This window comes from Trichomycterus rosablanca, chromosome 25 (genome assembly GCF_030014385.1).
Source record: "Trichomycterus rosablanca isolate fTriRos1 chromosome 25, fTriRos1.hap1, whole genome shotgun sequence".
Classification (NCBI taxonomy): Eukaryota; Metazoa; Chordata; class Actinopteri; order Siluriformes; family Trichomycteridae; genus Trichomycterus; species Trichomycterus rosablanca.
Genome location: NC_086012.1, coordinates 4307448 through 4324422, shown reverse-complemented (window position 1 = coordinate 4324422; position 16975 = coordinate 4307448). Strand labels below are relative to the sequence as shown.

Below are 16975 nucleotides of genomic sequence, written 5' to 3'. Positions count from 1 at the left end.
TCAGATCCTTAATTTGCTGCTTAGAAGAGCATGCAATCATCAATCAGCAGACCATTTCTAATGACATCTCACTGGACCTTTCATCGGACCAACAGAAGTAAGTTGGCTGGTCCTACAAATACTGTTTTTTCAAAAATCATGTGGACGACTGAGTACATGCACATCACCTGTTTGCGGAGGACATGGCATCAGGATGCACTTTAAAATAATCCACCTTACAGCATACAGAACTTAAGGGGCTTGCTGGTAATGGCTTAGTACCAGATATCACAGAACTCCTTCACGTCTTGTGGAGTCCATGTCTCATTGGGGCAGAGCTGTGTCAAAAAACATTAGGCGGGTGATCCTTATGTTTTAGTTTACTGGTGTATATTGACAAACAATTTTTAGTTTTCCAGGATGATAGTCATTAAGCAAAAAAAGACCCAAAGCAGCAAATCCATTTATTTTTTATCTCCTTTTCTACATTTAATAATGATGAAAACAAGGCCCTGTACAGTTCACTTCATGAGTACAATAATTATTTTACAATTTATACACTTTTAGACACAATGCTCCAGAAGTTCCTTCTTTTACTGAAAGGAAAAAAAACAAACAAAAAAAAAAACAAGCAAACCCCCCCCCCGCACAAAACCCCAAACCCTCTTATTGAACTGCATCTGAAGGACCCTACAAAATAAGCTAATATTTAAATTTACATTTGGCCATGCCAAATAGAGAAAACATTAAAACAAGGAAACCAGTTCAAACCAGTTCAAACCAGTTCTTGAAATTGTTAGTCCACCCCGCATCAGAAATGGCATGCTTCAAAGCAACGATATGGCTCTCTGATACCCCGCCTCAATTTTTTAAAAATCTTCTGCAGGCAGTGTTCTACCTGTTGAACCAACATGGTGCCACAGAACACTAACACGTTTACACAGACATGGAAAAGAGGCTCAAGCTAACAAAAAAGAAATCTGGGAAGGTTTACGTACTGTATTTCACTGTGACCTGAATGCTATGTGGAAGCAGTTGCACATTGAAAAGCCATCATTCTTCTTTTGTTTGGGCACTTCTGTTGTTCTTCCAGGTCAGTTTTATAGGGTTTACAGCGACCCTAGCACAGTTCTCTCACAGAGACAAACACCTCGTCTGCAAGTCCAGAGCTGAATCACATCCAGTTCCATGGAAGCTTTGGAAGGCTTTTTTGTGAACTGCTAGGAACTATTTAAAACCACTTCGTACAGAAGGTTAAAGGTTAACTTCTCAGTTTACCCCAGAAACGGTGGAAAACAAAAAAGAAACAAACAAAAAAAAAAAAAAAAAAGGGAAAAAACAACGAAAACCTCCCAGTTCATGCGCATAGCAAGTCCCAAAATAACTTTCTTGCACTCTTCATCTCCAGATTTTATTTGAAATTCATGCCACATTTACGCTACATAAGTGTACACTTTGCGGTCTTCTGGCGTTCGTGCCAAATACTCCCTCTCTATGAGTCCTTCAATGCGCTTTTTAATAACCACAGGACTAGGAAGGAATCGTGCCCGTAACTGCTGAGTGACCTGCAGAGAAAGAATAGAGAAAACATTATACCCTGTTTTGCTAGAAATAGATTCATTTTATTCTTTTTGTCTGGAGTTTTCCTTTTTATCTCCAAATCTAGTCATTTCCAATTCCCAATTGTGAATCCACTGCTGCTTTCAAGAAAATGTCAGAGTTTGATTTGTCTGATCTTGCTATGGTGTTAGATTCTATAGTAAATTCTTAACTAGTCTGCACTTTCACAGCATGCGCACTGATAGTGATTTCGATCACTGTGATACCTTATAAACATCTAACAAAAAGACATAGTGACCGAGCCTTTGATAACAGTGATATGATGCAGTATATATATATTTATATTTGAGGGGCAGTTAACTCCGAATGCTAATGGACTGATGGATTCTAAATAAGCTATAAATCATACCTCTGCTACTAGCACATTGTGCTGCATCTTTTTCCTGGACTTCATGATGCGAACGATGGCCGCTTCGATCTCATGCTTTCTGTCGTCGTCCACTTTCTGCCGTGTTTCTTTCCTCTCGGGGTCGGACTCGCCCTGCTTAGCAGCAACTGCGGTGTCATGACAAAAACAAACCCATATGGGATGAGGCGTGTTTATTAATACCATTAGTCTAAAAAAATAATCTTGAATCTCTGAGGGTTTTGGGTATGTTCTAAACATCTAGAAACCTACTTTAAAGCTGACTAACATATTAAAGCTGTACAAACCATAGGTGTACCTAATAAAGCAATTTTTAGTATTACTGTAAAACTTATGTTTTGGGTCAGGTACCTGTCTGGATCTTTACTCTGTGCAATTTGGAGGTGAACTGGTCGTTGACTGTAAATACATGCCCATTCTCGATCTCTTTGGATTTGGGCTCCTTTGTGAGCACTCGCTGGGTGGGCTTTCCACAGGCAAGAGACTGCAGCGCCCGCACCAGCTCTCGTTCCGGGATGTCCGTTTCCTGCTGGATCTCCTGCAAAGAAGTGAAAAAGCAACACACATTAACTAAAGAATTCAGGATGGAGATGTTTCACCCGTTTTCCTTCTTGTATCACGTCATAATACCTCAAAGGTAGACTTCTCTCTGTTGTTAAAGAGCATCAGAATGGTCATTTGGAAGGTGGAGACTTGAAGAATATGCTTTCTGGTATTGGAACCTGTCACCTGGGCACCACCCACACCCACATCAGAGCCATCCTCCTGGTTAAAAAAATACACAAAATATTACAAAGCCGTACACTTATTGTCCTAAATACACACGGAACCACCAGCTTGTATGTAAATGTAATAACTAATTTATGAATCCATTCCCTGCTTTTTATTTCTTAATGCATGTTATTTATTTAGCTCATTTGGACACATACATTGTATTAACAAAAAATACCACAGCTGTGGCAATCTACAGCTTTCTATTACAGATGGAACATTATTTGTAGTAACACTGTCTCTCTGGTGCCCTGTTGCTTTATTACTGCAAAATCAATACTATTTTAACTCTCAACAAATAGCAAGAGTTATTGGTACCTTTTTAATTGGTCCATAGAAGGTAGCATTGAGATCTGCAGAGCCCATGTGGTGCTGTAGTGTGAGCTGCCTGCCACTGTGCTTGGCCAAATAAAACCTGAAAATGCAAAAAAATAAAGATATAAATCATGTTTATAAATACAACACTAAATACGTTTTAAATTCTGACCTTAAGAATAAATAAAGAATAACAATGCAGAATATTTTAAGGCAACTAATAGCACTGCAGTCATTTAACTGAATAAAGGTGAATAAATATTGGCTTTACATACCTTCTAAAAACCTCGAATGCATGTCTGGGTGAAGGGGGGATGTTACACTTGGGTGTGGCTGATTGAGTTGGCCAGTAACCTGTTGTCAACACCCTCACTGTGAGGTCAACACCACCCAAAGATACCTAGAAAGGGTAAGATTGTACAAAGAGAGTAAGATGCCTTGTTTGTGTTGCCTGGGTCACGTAAAAAATCACAATATATAATGTGGGTTGCTTAAAAAAAGTTAATCTAGACAACACCGAGACGTTTGGAATAATATTCTGTGGACTGATGATGTGGAACTTTTTGGCAGACATGAGTCCAGTTTAGGGCTGCAACTATCGATTATTTTTGTAATCGAGTATTCTATCGATTATTCCAGCGATTAATCGAGTAATCGGATAAGAAATACTTTTGCTTTAACAAAGAGCAAAAACAAATACATATTAGATTAAATAAGACATGTTTCTTAAACCAAACTGTACATTTGTATTCCTTGCATACAGGACAGTTTAACATTTTTTAAATGCAAAAATAAATAAATCAAAAATAAATCAATTTACTTTTAAAATGTAAACAGGCAACCTGAAACATCAGGTCATCAAGTCATAAATAATAATAAACAAAAATACATGAACATAAGCCTGTAATTTGTGCAACTTTCAAAACTCAAAGTTTCAGCTACAGCTCACGCAGAACATAAAGCTTTAATATTTTGTTGGGAGGTTTTGTGGTGTTTGTAGGGGGATAAAAATCTGTCAGGATTGTGTCTCTAGATGAGGTAGATCTGGTGTGTGTGTGTGTGTGTGTCTGTGTGTGTGTGTGTGTGTGCCTAAATCTTCATAAAAGCCTGTGGTGGTTGAAACGAAGTAAAGTAAGTAAACATGAGTAAAGTAAACACGACGCTCTGATGGTGTGGATGTTATACTGAGTTTTAGTTTTATCAGCTTAAAATGATCTCAAACTTTCTGTGGTTTTCTCTGTCCAGTCTCCCCCTGTTCGCTATTTTCTCACTATATTTTGCAGTCCGCGCTATCAAATCTCGGCTGCGTCCTAAACCGATACGTTCAGTTCGCAGGAGCGGCGAACGTGTCCAAATACGTAGTGTTCATTAAACTGTCCGCAAAAAGAACCCGGATCAAGTCCTGTTAAGTTCTGTTTATGTTTAAGATATCTGGGACGCAGCCCTCAGATTCTTCACGTTAAACACGCTGCGCAAAAGTGAAAGTCGTCCGTGTAAAACACCGTGAGCTGTATATGGTTGTGCGGATTAAACGATTCCTCGATGCAAAAAATTTGAATCGATGATTTTTAGTAATCGATTTACTCGAGTTACTCGAGGAATCGTTTCAGCCCTAATCATCACTGTGTAATACTGACATATTTAAATAAAAATGCACTGAAATAAAGACAAAAACACAAGAAAAATGCTCAACCTTGTTCTACACCCTCTCCTATCATAACAGCATTCATTAGACAAATTCAGAAACGAGTCTTTTCTTACCCCTGTTGATTGCAGGTGCTGGCGGAACTCATCCATGGTTGTGTTTGAGATGCTCATGTCCCTGAACATGCCTTCCAGTTTAGAGGTGAACTGACAGCCACACTCCGTCTGCATATTTGGACACATTTGAGCAGACAGGTCATTAAGTTCCATTCATGATAAGCATTCTATCAAATTTGCTAACTGTACTTGTGAATAAAATCATCTACGCTAAAGATTGAAATAAAACGTCAGTGAAAAGTTCAGTGGCAAACTGGGTCAACAATCAATCAGATTAAACTTTGAGCGTCGCGACAGGCTGTAGAAACCACGAGTCAGCACAACAAATCTGCTGCTACTCAAGGAAGCGCAGTGGCGAGGTAGATAGCAAGCAAGGTCTCACTTCATAGGAAGTGGTTTTGCCGCATGTCATGTGAACGCAGCCTTAGTATTAAACTAATGATGCATTCCGGGTCTTATGCCAGTACTGCCATTATAAGGAATACCTTAAAGAAAATACTATCGCAACAGTAAAAACCAAAACAGGTTTGTTTGTTCGATTCTTAATGCCATGTCAGCTGCTATGGCTATATAGGGGGGATGAGGTGAAGATTTCTTTGTAGTCGTTTTATTGTAGAATTTTGATCTGGTGTTATGTTCTGGCTCCACAGAAGGGGGCAAGTGAGGGACTGGTCTCCCTTTAAGCAGGTAGTTATGAGTAAGTTTAGTGTGTCCAATATGGAATCTTGTGTAAATGATTTGTTCCTATCAAACAAATCGGTTAGGTGCAGCGAGCACTTAAGAACTTGCCTTTAACTTTGAGATCATGTTCTTCTCCGAGTCGTCGGAGACGCTCTTGTTGGTTAGGAGCCTCCTGGCCAGGTGCTGTTTGTAGTAGCGCTCGAAGACGTCCTTCTCCTGCATGAACCTGAACAGCACCATGGCCTTATCCAGGATGGATTCAACCTCTTGCTCAGTAAGCTGTGGAAGAGATCAGGTTTGAAGACGTCAGGATCGCAGAAGTTAAATGTAATAATGAGATTTTAACTATTAATGATTTAGGAACTGGGCTGAATCATCACTAAAAACCAGCATGTTCAATGTAACAAACAAATTACCTCTCAGTATATACACAACTGTTGTCATGTCAAACGTTTATACTTACATTTCCGGCATTTAGCAGACGCTTTTATCCAAAGTGATTTACAGTACTGTGACAGCATACTGTCTAAGCAACTAGGGGTTAAGGACCATGCTCAAGGGTCCAACAGTGACAGCCTGGCAGTTGTGGGGCTTAAACCAGCAACCTTTTGATTCCTAGTCCAGTACCTTAACCACTAGGCTACAACTGCCCCACAAACAATATGATATGGTTATGATTTAGACTTTCACACTGCATAAATGATTCTTTACGCATCTTTACGCTGCTTGATCCTATGTGACCACTTGTGACTTTAATGTTATGGCCTTGTTATATTCTGGTCCAAAAACCTGTTTAGGCCTAGTTCTTTTATTTTAAATTCCATCTTTATTTTTATCCAGGCTTGGGACCGGCCCCGAGATGGCTAGGGTGTTCTGCTAGCCCTCATCCATCCAGCTCAATCTATGACCACGTTGTGTAATCCGTCATTAATAAGATGTTTTTTTCATTCCACTGAACACAGTGACTCACATGCAGCAGACAGAAACTACCGGGTTGATGTACTCTGCACAAACATAAGGAAGAAGTCTGTTTTTATGACTCACTCCTTTCACGCCCTTCTTCAGCTTGTCATCAATAAAGAGCGAGAGGTACTCGGGCGACCGAGGATTGAGATTGAGGAAGTACTCAAAGTCGCCCGCTATGGTCTGTTTGAACAGCCGGTCGTTATTAAAGGACTCCTGCAGGAAGCGATCAAAGCGAGACTTCAGGTCCAGCAAACCCTATATGAGGAAAGGAAAAGCGTGAACGAGACACGGAAATGACAAAAACTTTTACATTTACACTTCAGGGTATAGGATGGATGCTAGTACCTGGATGTAGTCCACTGGGTTCTTTCCCTCTCCTTCCTCTGACACTAGAGCCTTGCCCTGCTCCCGCAGGTAGGCGCTCATGCACTCGCACATTGTCTTTAGACCATTTGGCACCCTGCTGAACAGCTTATACATACATGCCAGGTCTGCAAACACACAGAAATAAAAAAAAAACATGGATTTAAACTACTAAGTAAAAAGCAGCTCATGTTGATTTAGGTCATGATAAGAAATCTAAGTGACTAAAGTATACAGCCATTTTTCCCCACCCACCAGCATAGAATTTCTCAACATAGGACAATTACAATCACAATGAGAGTGAAGCTTGCCAGTGCTTCTTCTGAGATACACAGATCCAGCACTTCTCATATACCAAAGACAAGACTGTGATTGGCTAGTAACACTTGTAGAGGAACCTTTCATAGATGAAACAGTGTGTTGTGCACTAGGCATAAGGAACCCATAAACGCATCCATACAGAAGTCTATGTAACCAATAATTCTAATATACATTATAATAATTATTTATTAGGATTTTTAACCTTATGCTTTAGACACTTTGGTTACATTCATGACAGAACAGGTAGTTACTGGTTACACAAGATTCATCAGTTCAAGTTTTTAATATCAAACACAGTCATGGACAATTTTGTATCTCTGATTCACCTCACTTGTACATCTTTGGGCTGTGGGAATTCCCACCTGGGAATCGAACCCACTGTGCCACCCTAATACATTATAAAAAATCTAAACGGAATAGACTACAATTGCAATAGACCGTTCCTTGCTTCCATTCAAACAGGCTAACGTAATACAGCCTATAGAGTGATGATAAAAATGTACACTGTATAGCCAGTCGTACCTTCTGTCTTTCCATTTTTAAGCATGTGGACGAGGCCAGAGTTCTCCATTTCCACAATAGTCTTCATGTGCTTAGAGATGAGCTCACGCTCCACCACCTTCACGATGGGCTCCTCCGTGGACTTATCCAGGCAATGCATCACTCGCTCGATCTCCTCGTTTATCCGGGCCTCCACCTTCTTTATGTACACGCTCGCGCTGTTCTCGGCCAAGAACTTTTGACTCTCCATCTGAGAACATTCAAAGGACCACAGATTAAACTTCTACAAGAAATGGCTCCATCCTCTTCAGATGATTATGTTACAAAATGATAAGTCTACAAACCTGGAAGAATTCTGCAGACATTTCTAAGAACGGCGCCTCGAAGTCCTCTTCATAGACAGATCGGCCTTCAAGGCCTAAGATCATCAGCATTTGGCAGGCATTACGTATGGCACCCCTGGTGAGGACAGACAGAGTAAGATTAGGACCAAAAGTTGAGACAAATTTGTATCAGGTGGCGCAAATTAGCAGTGCCTGCAGCAGACAAAATTGGCCTTTAAAGTCTGCCGGATGGGAAAAGACTGGACTGAAAATGGGTGGGGTCTTCGACGCTGTGCAAGGTCGCTCGGTGGTAGCCCGAGGTGCATGTACAGAAAGTGGAGGAGCACAGAGATCAGTGAGTGGCAGTGCAAATTCACTGAAAGTATGGGCAAACAATGGGCAAAAATACAGTCTTTGGACACGACCAGAGCAGCAGAAGACTAATTGACTACACTAAATTGGGAGAAAAGGGAAGAAAATGCATAACTAAAATAGCAAAAAAATAAAATATTGAATGTTGTGGGTTTAAATCCCAGCTTTAAAATGTAGCCAGAAGCTTAACCCTTAACCCTCTCAGCCCCAAGGGTGCCATACAATGGCTGTCCCTGCACTAAGAAAGCTAGGATATGCTAAAAAAGCATTTAATTTGACTGTTTATGTATATATGCCAAGTAAAAGCATTCCTTCTGCCATTAACTAAAACATCATGCAGTAATAGCTCTTACCGATCCACCACCTCGCCCTTCCTCTCGCGGGCTATCATGTCTAGCAGAGTCTGCCTCAAGTGGTCCCGGATGCAGCCGTAGCGAACCACCTGGTCCCGAAAGATGATGAGCCCCAGATTATAGACGTTTTCCACGTTGTTCTGTTGCACGTAAACTCGGTCCTGTGAGACGTGACACAAAAGGGGGACCCTCATGATCAGAGTGAAAACAAATCAAGTCAACGATCAAACATGCAGCATTTAACATGATGAACACTCACCATGTACATCAGGATATCTCTGATCATCACCATGGCTGTCTGGTGGTCGTTCCAGGCTTGGTTTAACGTTTGTAGGAAGTTGTTGTTCAGAGAATTTAATACGTCCTCACGCACCTTCATGAAAACAAATGGTAAATTTGATCTTATTTAATTAGGATTTTAACATCATCAGGATTTTACACACTTTGGTTACAATCATGGACAATTTTGTATCTCCAGTTAACCTGACTGCATGTCTTTGGACTGTGGGAGGAAACCCACACAGACACGGGGAGAACATGCAAACTCCACACAGAAAGGACCCAGACGTTCCACCTGGAAATTGAACCCAGGAACCTCTTGCTACCTACCCACCGTGCCACACAACAAATGGTAATAAAGCCTGTTAGGGTCACTATCTGTACACTCAGCTATATTGACTGGGGGCCCTGATCAATTCTGAGGCTGAACCGTACATGTTGTAACACTGGGAATAGAGTGCGCTATGTGTTGTTGGCTGTAAACGCAATTACACTGCATTAGAAGGTGTTATCAGGAATGTAAAAAAGAACCCAACGGTCATTCTAAGAGATCCAAAAGTCCTGTGCTGAGACGGGAGAACCTGTTGGTTGCATTTCATAAATAAGCCCTTACGGGGAGTGTCAAGACAGAAAGTCACTGTTGAGTAAAAGGCACGACACGACACGACAGCTCACGTGAGGATTGCTAAACGGCATGTACAGAACTCTGGCAACATGAGGGAAAAGATTCTCTGGTCTGATATGACAAAAATTAAACAGAATTGCAGAACGGCAGCATTACAATTACATTTGCAGCATATAGCGGACGCTTGTACTCAAAGTGACTTACAATTATGAGAGAATACGGTTTATGGGTTAAGAGATTTGCTCAGGGGCCCAACAGTGGCAACTTGATGGTAGTGGTGGGGCTCAAACAGGCAACCTTTGGATTACTAGTCCAGTACCTTAACCACTGAGCCACCACCGTCCAAGTATTACGCCTGGTGAAAAACAGGCAATGCACATCACCTGGCTAATCTCTTTAATCAAACAGGTGGTGATACTATGGGGGTGCTTTTAAGTGACTGGTAAGTGGAACTAAGTGTTTGACTCCCAGGCATAGCCAACCCCCACCTCCTCAGCCATAGGCAATCATCTCTGTGCAGACGCCCAATCCACTGATAGCACCGCTGAGATTTAAACCCCAGATCTCAGCATTAGCGGGCTGGCATATAATCAGTAAATATCTCACACCGTAACATTGGTGCCCGCTCTCTTACTTTGTAAATGAGGTGCTCGGTGACGACCTCCCGCAGACCCGTGTAGAGCTTCTCTCCGTGTTTGTGCAGCACCATAGTGTACGCGTTCCTGTACAGCTCCTCGAAGCTCAGGCCGCTGTTGTTCTTCCTTTGGATCTCCTGGATGGCGTTCTTGAGAAGGTCCCAGATGTTGTTGACGTACTTCTCGTCCATCGTCATCTGAACGAAACGACAAATAAGAGAAAGACGTGAGAGACTCAGACTGAGAGGAAAAACTACATTCACAGGATTAAGAATGCAACGTCTGGTAGGTAGTGTTGATTTAGTTACAAATCACCACCTCTGGATGAGCTACAAAGTCTCTCTATAAATTTTTCTACAGAGAACCTGTGGACATATTTGATACATTTCTATGATTTACATACATTTAAGACACAACAAACAACTAGAATCAGTTCAGTACTTAAAAACATGATCCATTATTGTTCCACATTACTATCTGTCAAAAGCGTTCTTCTGAACATGATATCTAGCACTACTTTGTGAGGTAGACCAGACTGTATTGTACTTTCTTCATTGTTAACTTCCTGCAATGTTGGCAAAGACTTTTGAGAGTACTGTACCTTGGATGGCAAGAAAAACTAAACCAAATCAAACCTAACCTCTCAGTGGAAGCCCAGACAACCAAACTGGAACTGAACCAATTCATTGGAAAAGACAATTATGCATGGAAGAGTTGAAAGCAAAAGAGGAAGAGGATGGCTAGCGACAAAATGAATACAATTCAAGGAGCAATGAACCAACAGAAGCCAGAATAGTCTGAAGAAACACTACCCATGTGGTCACCAGGAGTCAGGATTGACTTGACCGCACTTTTTTTCTATCTGAACATGTATCTGTGCATATGGACACCAAGCATGAAGAATCTGCCTGGAAAAATCTGGACTGAAAAGCATCCAATCCTATTAAAATATTAAGCCATGTTCTTTTTGGTAGCCCTATGGGACAGTATTGCATTGCTGATCTATCTTGTATTCCCAACATCTGTATTTTATCTATTTATTTTTAAGTGAAGTATTAGTATCAGCATTGGCAGATTTATCTGCCCTGAATTGACATATTGGTGAATCACAATATAATGATATAATGCCTTTTACTTTTCTCATCAGTAACTGATTTGTCCTGGTCAGGGTTGTAGTGCACTGGATGGAAGGTAAGAACACACCCTACATACGAGGCTGAGTAAACAATAAACAGCTCAGATAATGTACAAAAATGCTGTTGCTGGCTTCAAAAACAGTCAGAACAGCAGTAAAATATAACATTTGTATTTGTTATTCTTCATTTTTATCGTACTATTGTGCTGCAGGATGACTAGAGTGAAAACACTCGATTTGACTGCAATGCCACATTAGGATCACTGAACAGGTAATCTTCCAGAGGCTGTGTTTCCCCGAGACATTTTTAGCCGAGTCATTGAAACAGACAGCATTCACACTGATGCACAGCGGATGAGAAACAAACTGCTTCAAACATAAGAGTTCATGAATGTGCTCAGCCAGTTCCATTTAAATACAGTGCGTTTTTAATATGCCCACAAAGAAATGAATATCAATACAGTGAGTTTAACACTTTTCGTTTTTTTAATGTGTGCTAGCATAAATGTGCAAGTGTGACCTTCAAAAGCACATTTAATCTTCTTGTTTTGTTTATAGGACATTTAGCAAATACCTCAAATAGTGCACTTTTACTTCATCTGTCGACTGTTCTCATTAGGGGATGTGGTTATTGATGTAATTTTATCACATATACTGCACATTCTATCAATTAATCCCTTTCAAAGTTTGACTCTGAATATATACGTTCCCTGTATACGTTTCATATCAGTAACTTTTTTTCTAAGCTTACACAGAACTCTCCTTGAACTCCCAGTGTACATCAAATAGAACAGCCAACGGTTTATGATACCTAACTGGGGAGTCACGGTGTGCTCAAGTTTTCATTCTTCTCTCCCAATTAGTCAGTTATGTGTCCAGTGGCCAAGGCCATGATTAAGACTCGGGTGATCAAGGCCAAACTGGTGGAACAAAACAAAACCTTTGCAGATACAGGATTCAAACCAAATTTGGTAAAGGATAGTATGTATTGTATGTAAAATTGCAACCAATCACACGCTGTATCCTTTGTCTTTAATTATATGAATAATTGATGTATTAGTTTTCATAAACTTGTGTATCTGCTTGGCCAATTTTGTAGCACTATGTGATATAATAAGAGACTAAATGTATTTTAAGTAAGTCTTGGTAGCAAAACTTTTCACCACATGGTCACCACAACAAATTATTCATCTCCATCGTGCCTGGTCCTGAACATCTTCTTTTGTAACACCAACCACCTGTGGGTCCTCCATCACTGAATCCATAAAACTCTTTGGCTTTCCTCTCCTCCTTCCGTCTGCTGGCTCCATCCTTTCCCAATATAACCCTCATCCCTCCTCTGTACATCCCTAAACCATCAATCTGGCCTCCCCAACTTTGTCTTCAAAACAGCCAACCTGCGCTGACCTGCACTGTCCCTGCAAAAAACTCCTTTCTAATCTTGTGCACTAAAATCATCATATTTAATAGTAATCCTGGTTGTTCCCCCGTAAAGGGTGTGTTTACTTATTGTCCAAGGCTTTCTAATACACTGTATATGTGTACGTTATGCAAGTTTTGATTATTGAGCACCTCATCATGTTTATAATTAGGACATCTGCATACTAGCTGTATGCAGATGTCCTAATTATAAACATGATGAGGTGCTCAATCTGATTTTGGGTTGACCTGTTGTGTAAAGACAACATACTAGAGACATGGGGATTAGGCCTAAATATTTTACACAAACAGTGTTACACTCACTGGAAATATGAATCCTACAAAGGATAGATTCTATTACTTATTAACCTTCTAATCCAATCTGAAAGTTCACTACTGGGACTGACCTATTTCTAAGCCTCACTGTTTTTGCACTGTGTTTATGGTGGTGATGGAGGTTTGTTTCTACCTGATGATGTACTGCAGCTAGTGAAACATTTACACGTCTTAATTTAAAATGTGTATATTAAAATTTTAGCATAAAAACTACAATGTGTGCAATGCCTAGTTTTACAAGGAACAGGATTCACCCAGGTCACTCAGGTCAGTCTTACAATGGCATGAAATTGCCATTCCTGAAATGAACTGGTCTACTATAATGCTGTCAAGCAAATTAGACTTTATTTGCTTTATTTTATTTGTGCATCATTATGTATAGAGGCTGCGGTAGATTAGTGGTTAAGACACGGGACAAGTGATCATTAGTTGCCACCGTTGGGCTCCTGAGCAAGGGCCTTAACACTTAGTTGCTTGCATTGTATTGGTTGCAATTGTCTTAAAGAAAAACAACTACACTCAGCATATTTGACTTCTTTTGTGTTTTATTTGAATGTGCTTGAACACCGCAACTGTATTTATGATTTTTTTAAAGCTATATAGTAAGTCGATTAAAGCACAACAAAATTCTTTCTTCGCATATCTCAGCTTGTTTGGAAGCTGGGGTCAGAGCACAGGGTCAGATATAGTCCAGTGCACCTGGAGCAAAGAGGGTTAAGGGCCTTGCTCAAGGGCCCAACAGTGGCAGCATGGCAGAGCGAATTGGGGCAAAAGAGCTGGATTGTTGTTATTATTATTACATTCATCACATTAGTGTACTTTAATGGCAGTAATATTAACAATAACAATTAATATGATCAAATCATCTATGTTCTTAGAACTTTGTCATGTTTGTGGTGCAGATTAGTTTGTTATGAAGCAGAAATCTGGTGTTTTTGAATATTATCACCTCATTGGGTCTTGTATTACTGAACATTAAATATTAAATAAGTAAAATCTTATTGATTTGAATACACAAACGCAGGTAATAAAGAGATCTTTATAATATTCGATATTAACCCTGAACATAAACTTATTAGCTGGGTTTACGGGACAAAATGCTGCGTTTTATTGCGCATACATAATATAACACAGTAGGTTTAATTAATCAGAACCTAAAATATATATTTATATGGATTAACTATTTAAAACAGAACTATGCGGTTTGGAACGCAGCCGAAGATTCCAGTCTTCCTAATTTAGCGTTAGCTTCTTAATGACCCAAATGACAAATATTAAACCATAATTATAATTATAATAACCAGACGAGATATAAAAATACATAAATATTATTCGTTTTGTCAGGAGCAGACACCATTTTAATCACATGTTAGTGAAGCTATCTGACAAAGCAACTAGCGGAACAACTATTAGCTGTTGACAAGCTAGCTAGCGGGTTAGCCGTTAGCTTATATTTTTTGTTTAAGCCTAAAACTATGATAAGTCAGCCGTGGAGGTTAGACATATACATGACGATGTAATAAACGTTCATTTCGCGTTTCACATTCTATAATTTAGTTCGCTATTGGATTCGTGACAACATTTTGGACACTAATAAAAAGAGACCAGGCCTTCAAATCCCCACAACCCAGTGAATGGCCGGGCGGCGCGGCGCTCACTGTGAGCGGTCAGTACTCACAGGAAAAGCCCGTATCCTCATCTTGGTGTCCTTTTTGGTGCCGCCTTTGCTGAGATTGGACATGTTTGGCTCTTTGTTTTTCTGCGTTCACATGAAACTCTGCTCCTAGTCCTGCAGGGGAATAAGTTTGTGGAGCCGATTATCAGCCTCCACTAGAGCTGCTGTAACAGTCGGAGATCTTCTTCACTCCAGACTTGTTGACAACCGACCGCTCGCCTCTACTAGCACTCTACTGCCGAATGATGGCGGACCTACATGGCTCTGCAGGATTTGTTTTCCTACCCGTTTTCTTTTACGGTCCTCTGATTGGATGAAGCTTGTAAATATGACGTTTTATCCAATCAGAATGCGAAAAGACGCCATCACCAGCAAATCACAGTACCTGAGGCTGAATGTTTCTGGAATACGGGTGGGGAAAAATCAATCTTGTATAGCGTAACTTGGCAGAACTGAACTTTAGCGCTCTGTACACCTCCAATTAAATTGACAATCAACAAATTAAACGAGATATATTTATAATATTTATTAAATGATTCGATTAAACGATCATAATACATATAGTATCTTATAATTTGTTTAATGTTCCTTAACGTCCCAACATTACAATACACCAGTGTTAGTTTGAGGTGCCCTGATGTGGGGAATGGGAATGGGCTATTATTTTAATTACACATGGACAATTACTGGGAACATTTATTTAAGTTAAATGACAGCAGGCCAGGAAATATGTGTTTGTTTCACATGTGCACTTGGGCTTATTTTTGATAATATTTAAAAATATTTTAACTTTGTGTTGTATAGGTTGGCACAAAGGATTTAGAGTCTCTATAATGTTTGGGCAAAGCGTTATATCTAAGTAGACTGCTAATAAACACCTTGAAAAAGGCCATAAAATCTATGATTGTATTTCTACATTTATTTAACAATCACAAGTTAAACAATTTATATCATATTCAGGTCAGGACTGTGGGTTTTCTCCAGGTACTTCAGTTTTCACATGCTAAAACATGACAGAATTATACTGGCTACTACAGATTTCCAACAACTTAAATTAAAAGTTACCGTATTCCTGATCATAAAAAGCAGTAACTGATAATGAATACATGTATAATTAATGACGTGATGCTGCAGATAGTATTGATAGCTCCAGGGACCTAGTGGTTTATAGAAAAGCAGTAACAGAGTATTTGCATTTCTAACAGTGTAAATTGTCATTGCATCAAACTATCATTCCCATTCTTACAACTTTGCATATTTTGTAACAGTATAAGCCTTTGATCATTTATTCACTCATCCTGAGTAATGTCTTTTTCTGGTCAGTCATGCACTGCATCCCATTTCCCTGTAGCATTCCAGTAGTTCGACTGCAGAGTATCTGAAATTCATTCACTAATTTGTTGTCACTCACATCTTAAGACAGTTAGGAGCAAATCCAACTACTGACATATTCTTGAAAGTGGAATGGGATCAGTGTATCCAGGGGAAACCTACCTGACATAGTAACCTCCACAAGGACAGTAACCAGAAGCAAAGGTTTTGGATCTGGGATGTAACACTGTCTGCCACTCTAATACCCCCAACACAAATTCAAGACTTTGGGAAAATGTACAATTTTAAACTGGTCCAATACTTTTATCAGTAAATCAGTTGGTTCTCAGGAAATCCCCATTCTTACCGGTTTAGTCAAATTCACTAAACATCAGGAAAACCACAAAGCCTGAGGACATTTTGCTATCACTTCTATTTGTTTAACGCATGCAGCCTTACCATTACAGTTTACTGTTTTCATGTGGTATTTGCCCAGTCAGGATTACACACCTGTTATGTACTTCCTTATACTGTTATCCTGCAAATATGAGCTTTAATTTAAAAAAAAGGTGGGAAATATCATGATTGGATGCCCAGGCAATATATGTTCAAAATATTTTACCTATGTCTTTAGTTCTTTACTCATGTCTTTACTTATGTCTCTAGTTTAACTATGTTTACGGTTTTGAACTTATGTCACATAGATTTTTTACTTAGGTCTTAATAGTTGTGTTTGAGTGGAGGACTAGCAAAGTAAGAATTTCATTTTACAGTGTGCTTATGACAATAAAACTCCTGAAAATATTTCACAGTGATCCTATAAGTCCTAGTCTTGGCCTTCCTCAGTCCCAAACCATAGAGCAACCC

At 39.7% G+C, this 16975-nt stretch overlaps 1 protein-coding gene across 1 annotated transcript; it reads right to left on the bottom strand.

Annotated features, from left to right (window-relative positions):
• Positions 1-426: 426 nt before the first annotated feature.
• cul3b (cullin 3b) lies at positions 427-15050 on the bottom strand. Its single transcript, XM_062987560.1, has 16 exons — positions 14801-15050; positions 10232-10429; positions 8953-9066; positions 8694-8854; positions 7990-8104; positions 7667-7895; positions 6806-6951; positions 6539-6715; positions 5603-5773; positions 4814-4921; positions 3328-3452; positions 3056-3152; positions 2597-2731; positions 2318-2504; positions 1949-2094; positions 427-1544 (listed from the first exon to the last, which is right to left on the bottom strand). The coding sequence occupies exons 1-16, from the start codon at positions 14861-14863 to the stop codon at positions 1413-1415; spliced, it is 2304 nt and encodes a 767-aa protein (XP_062843630.1). The 5' UTR covers positions 14864-15050; the 3' UTR covers positions 427-1412.
• Positions 15051-16975: the final 1925 nt, after the last annotated feature.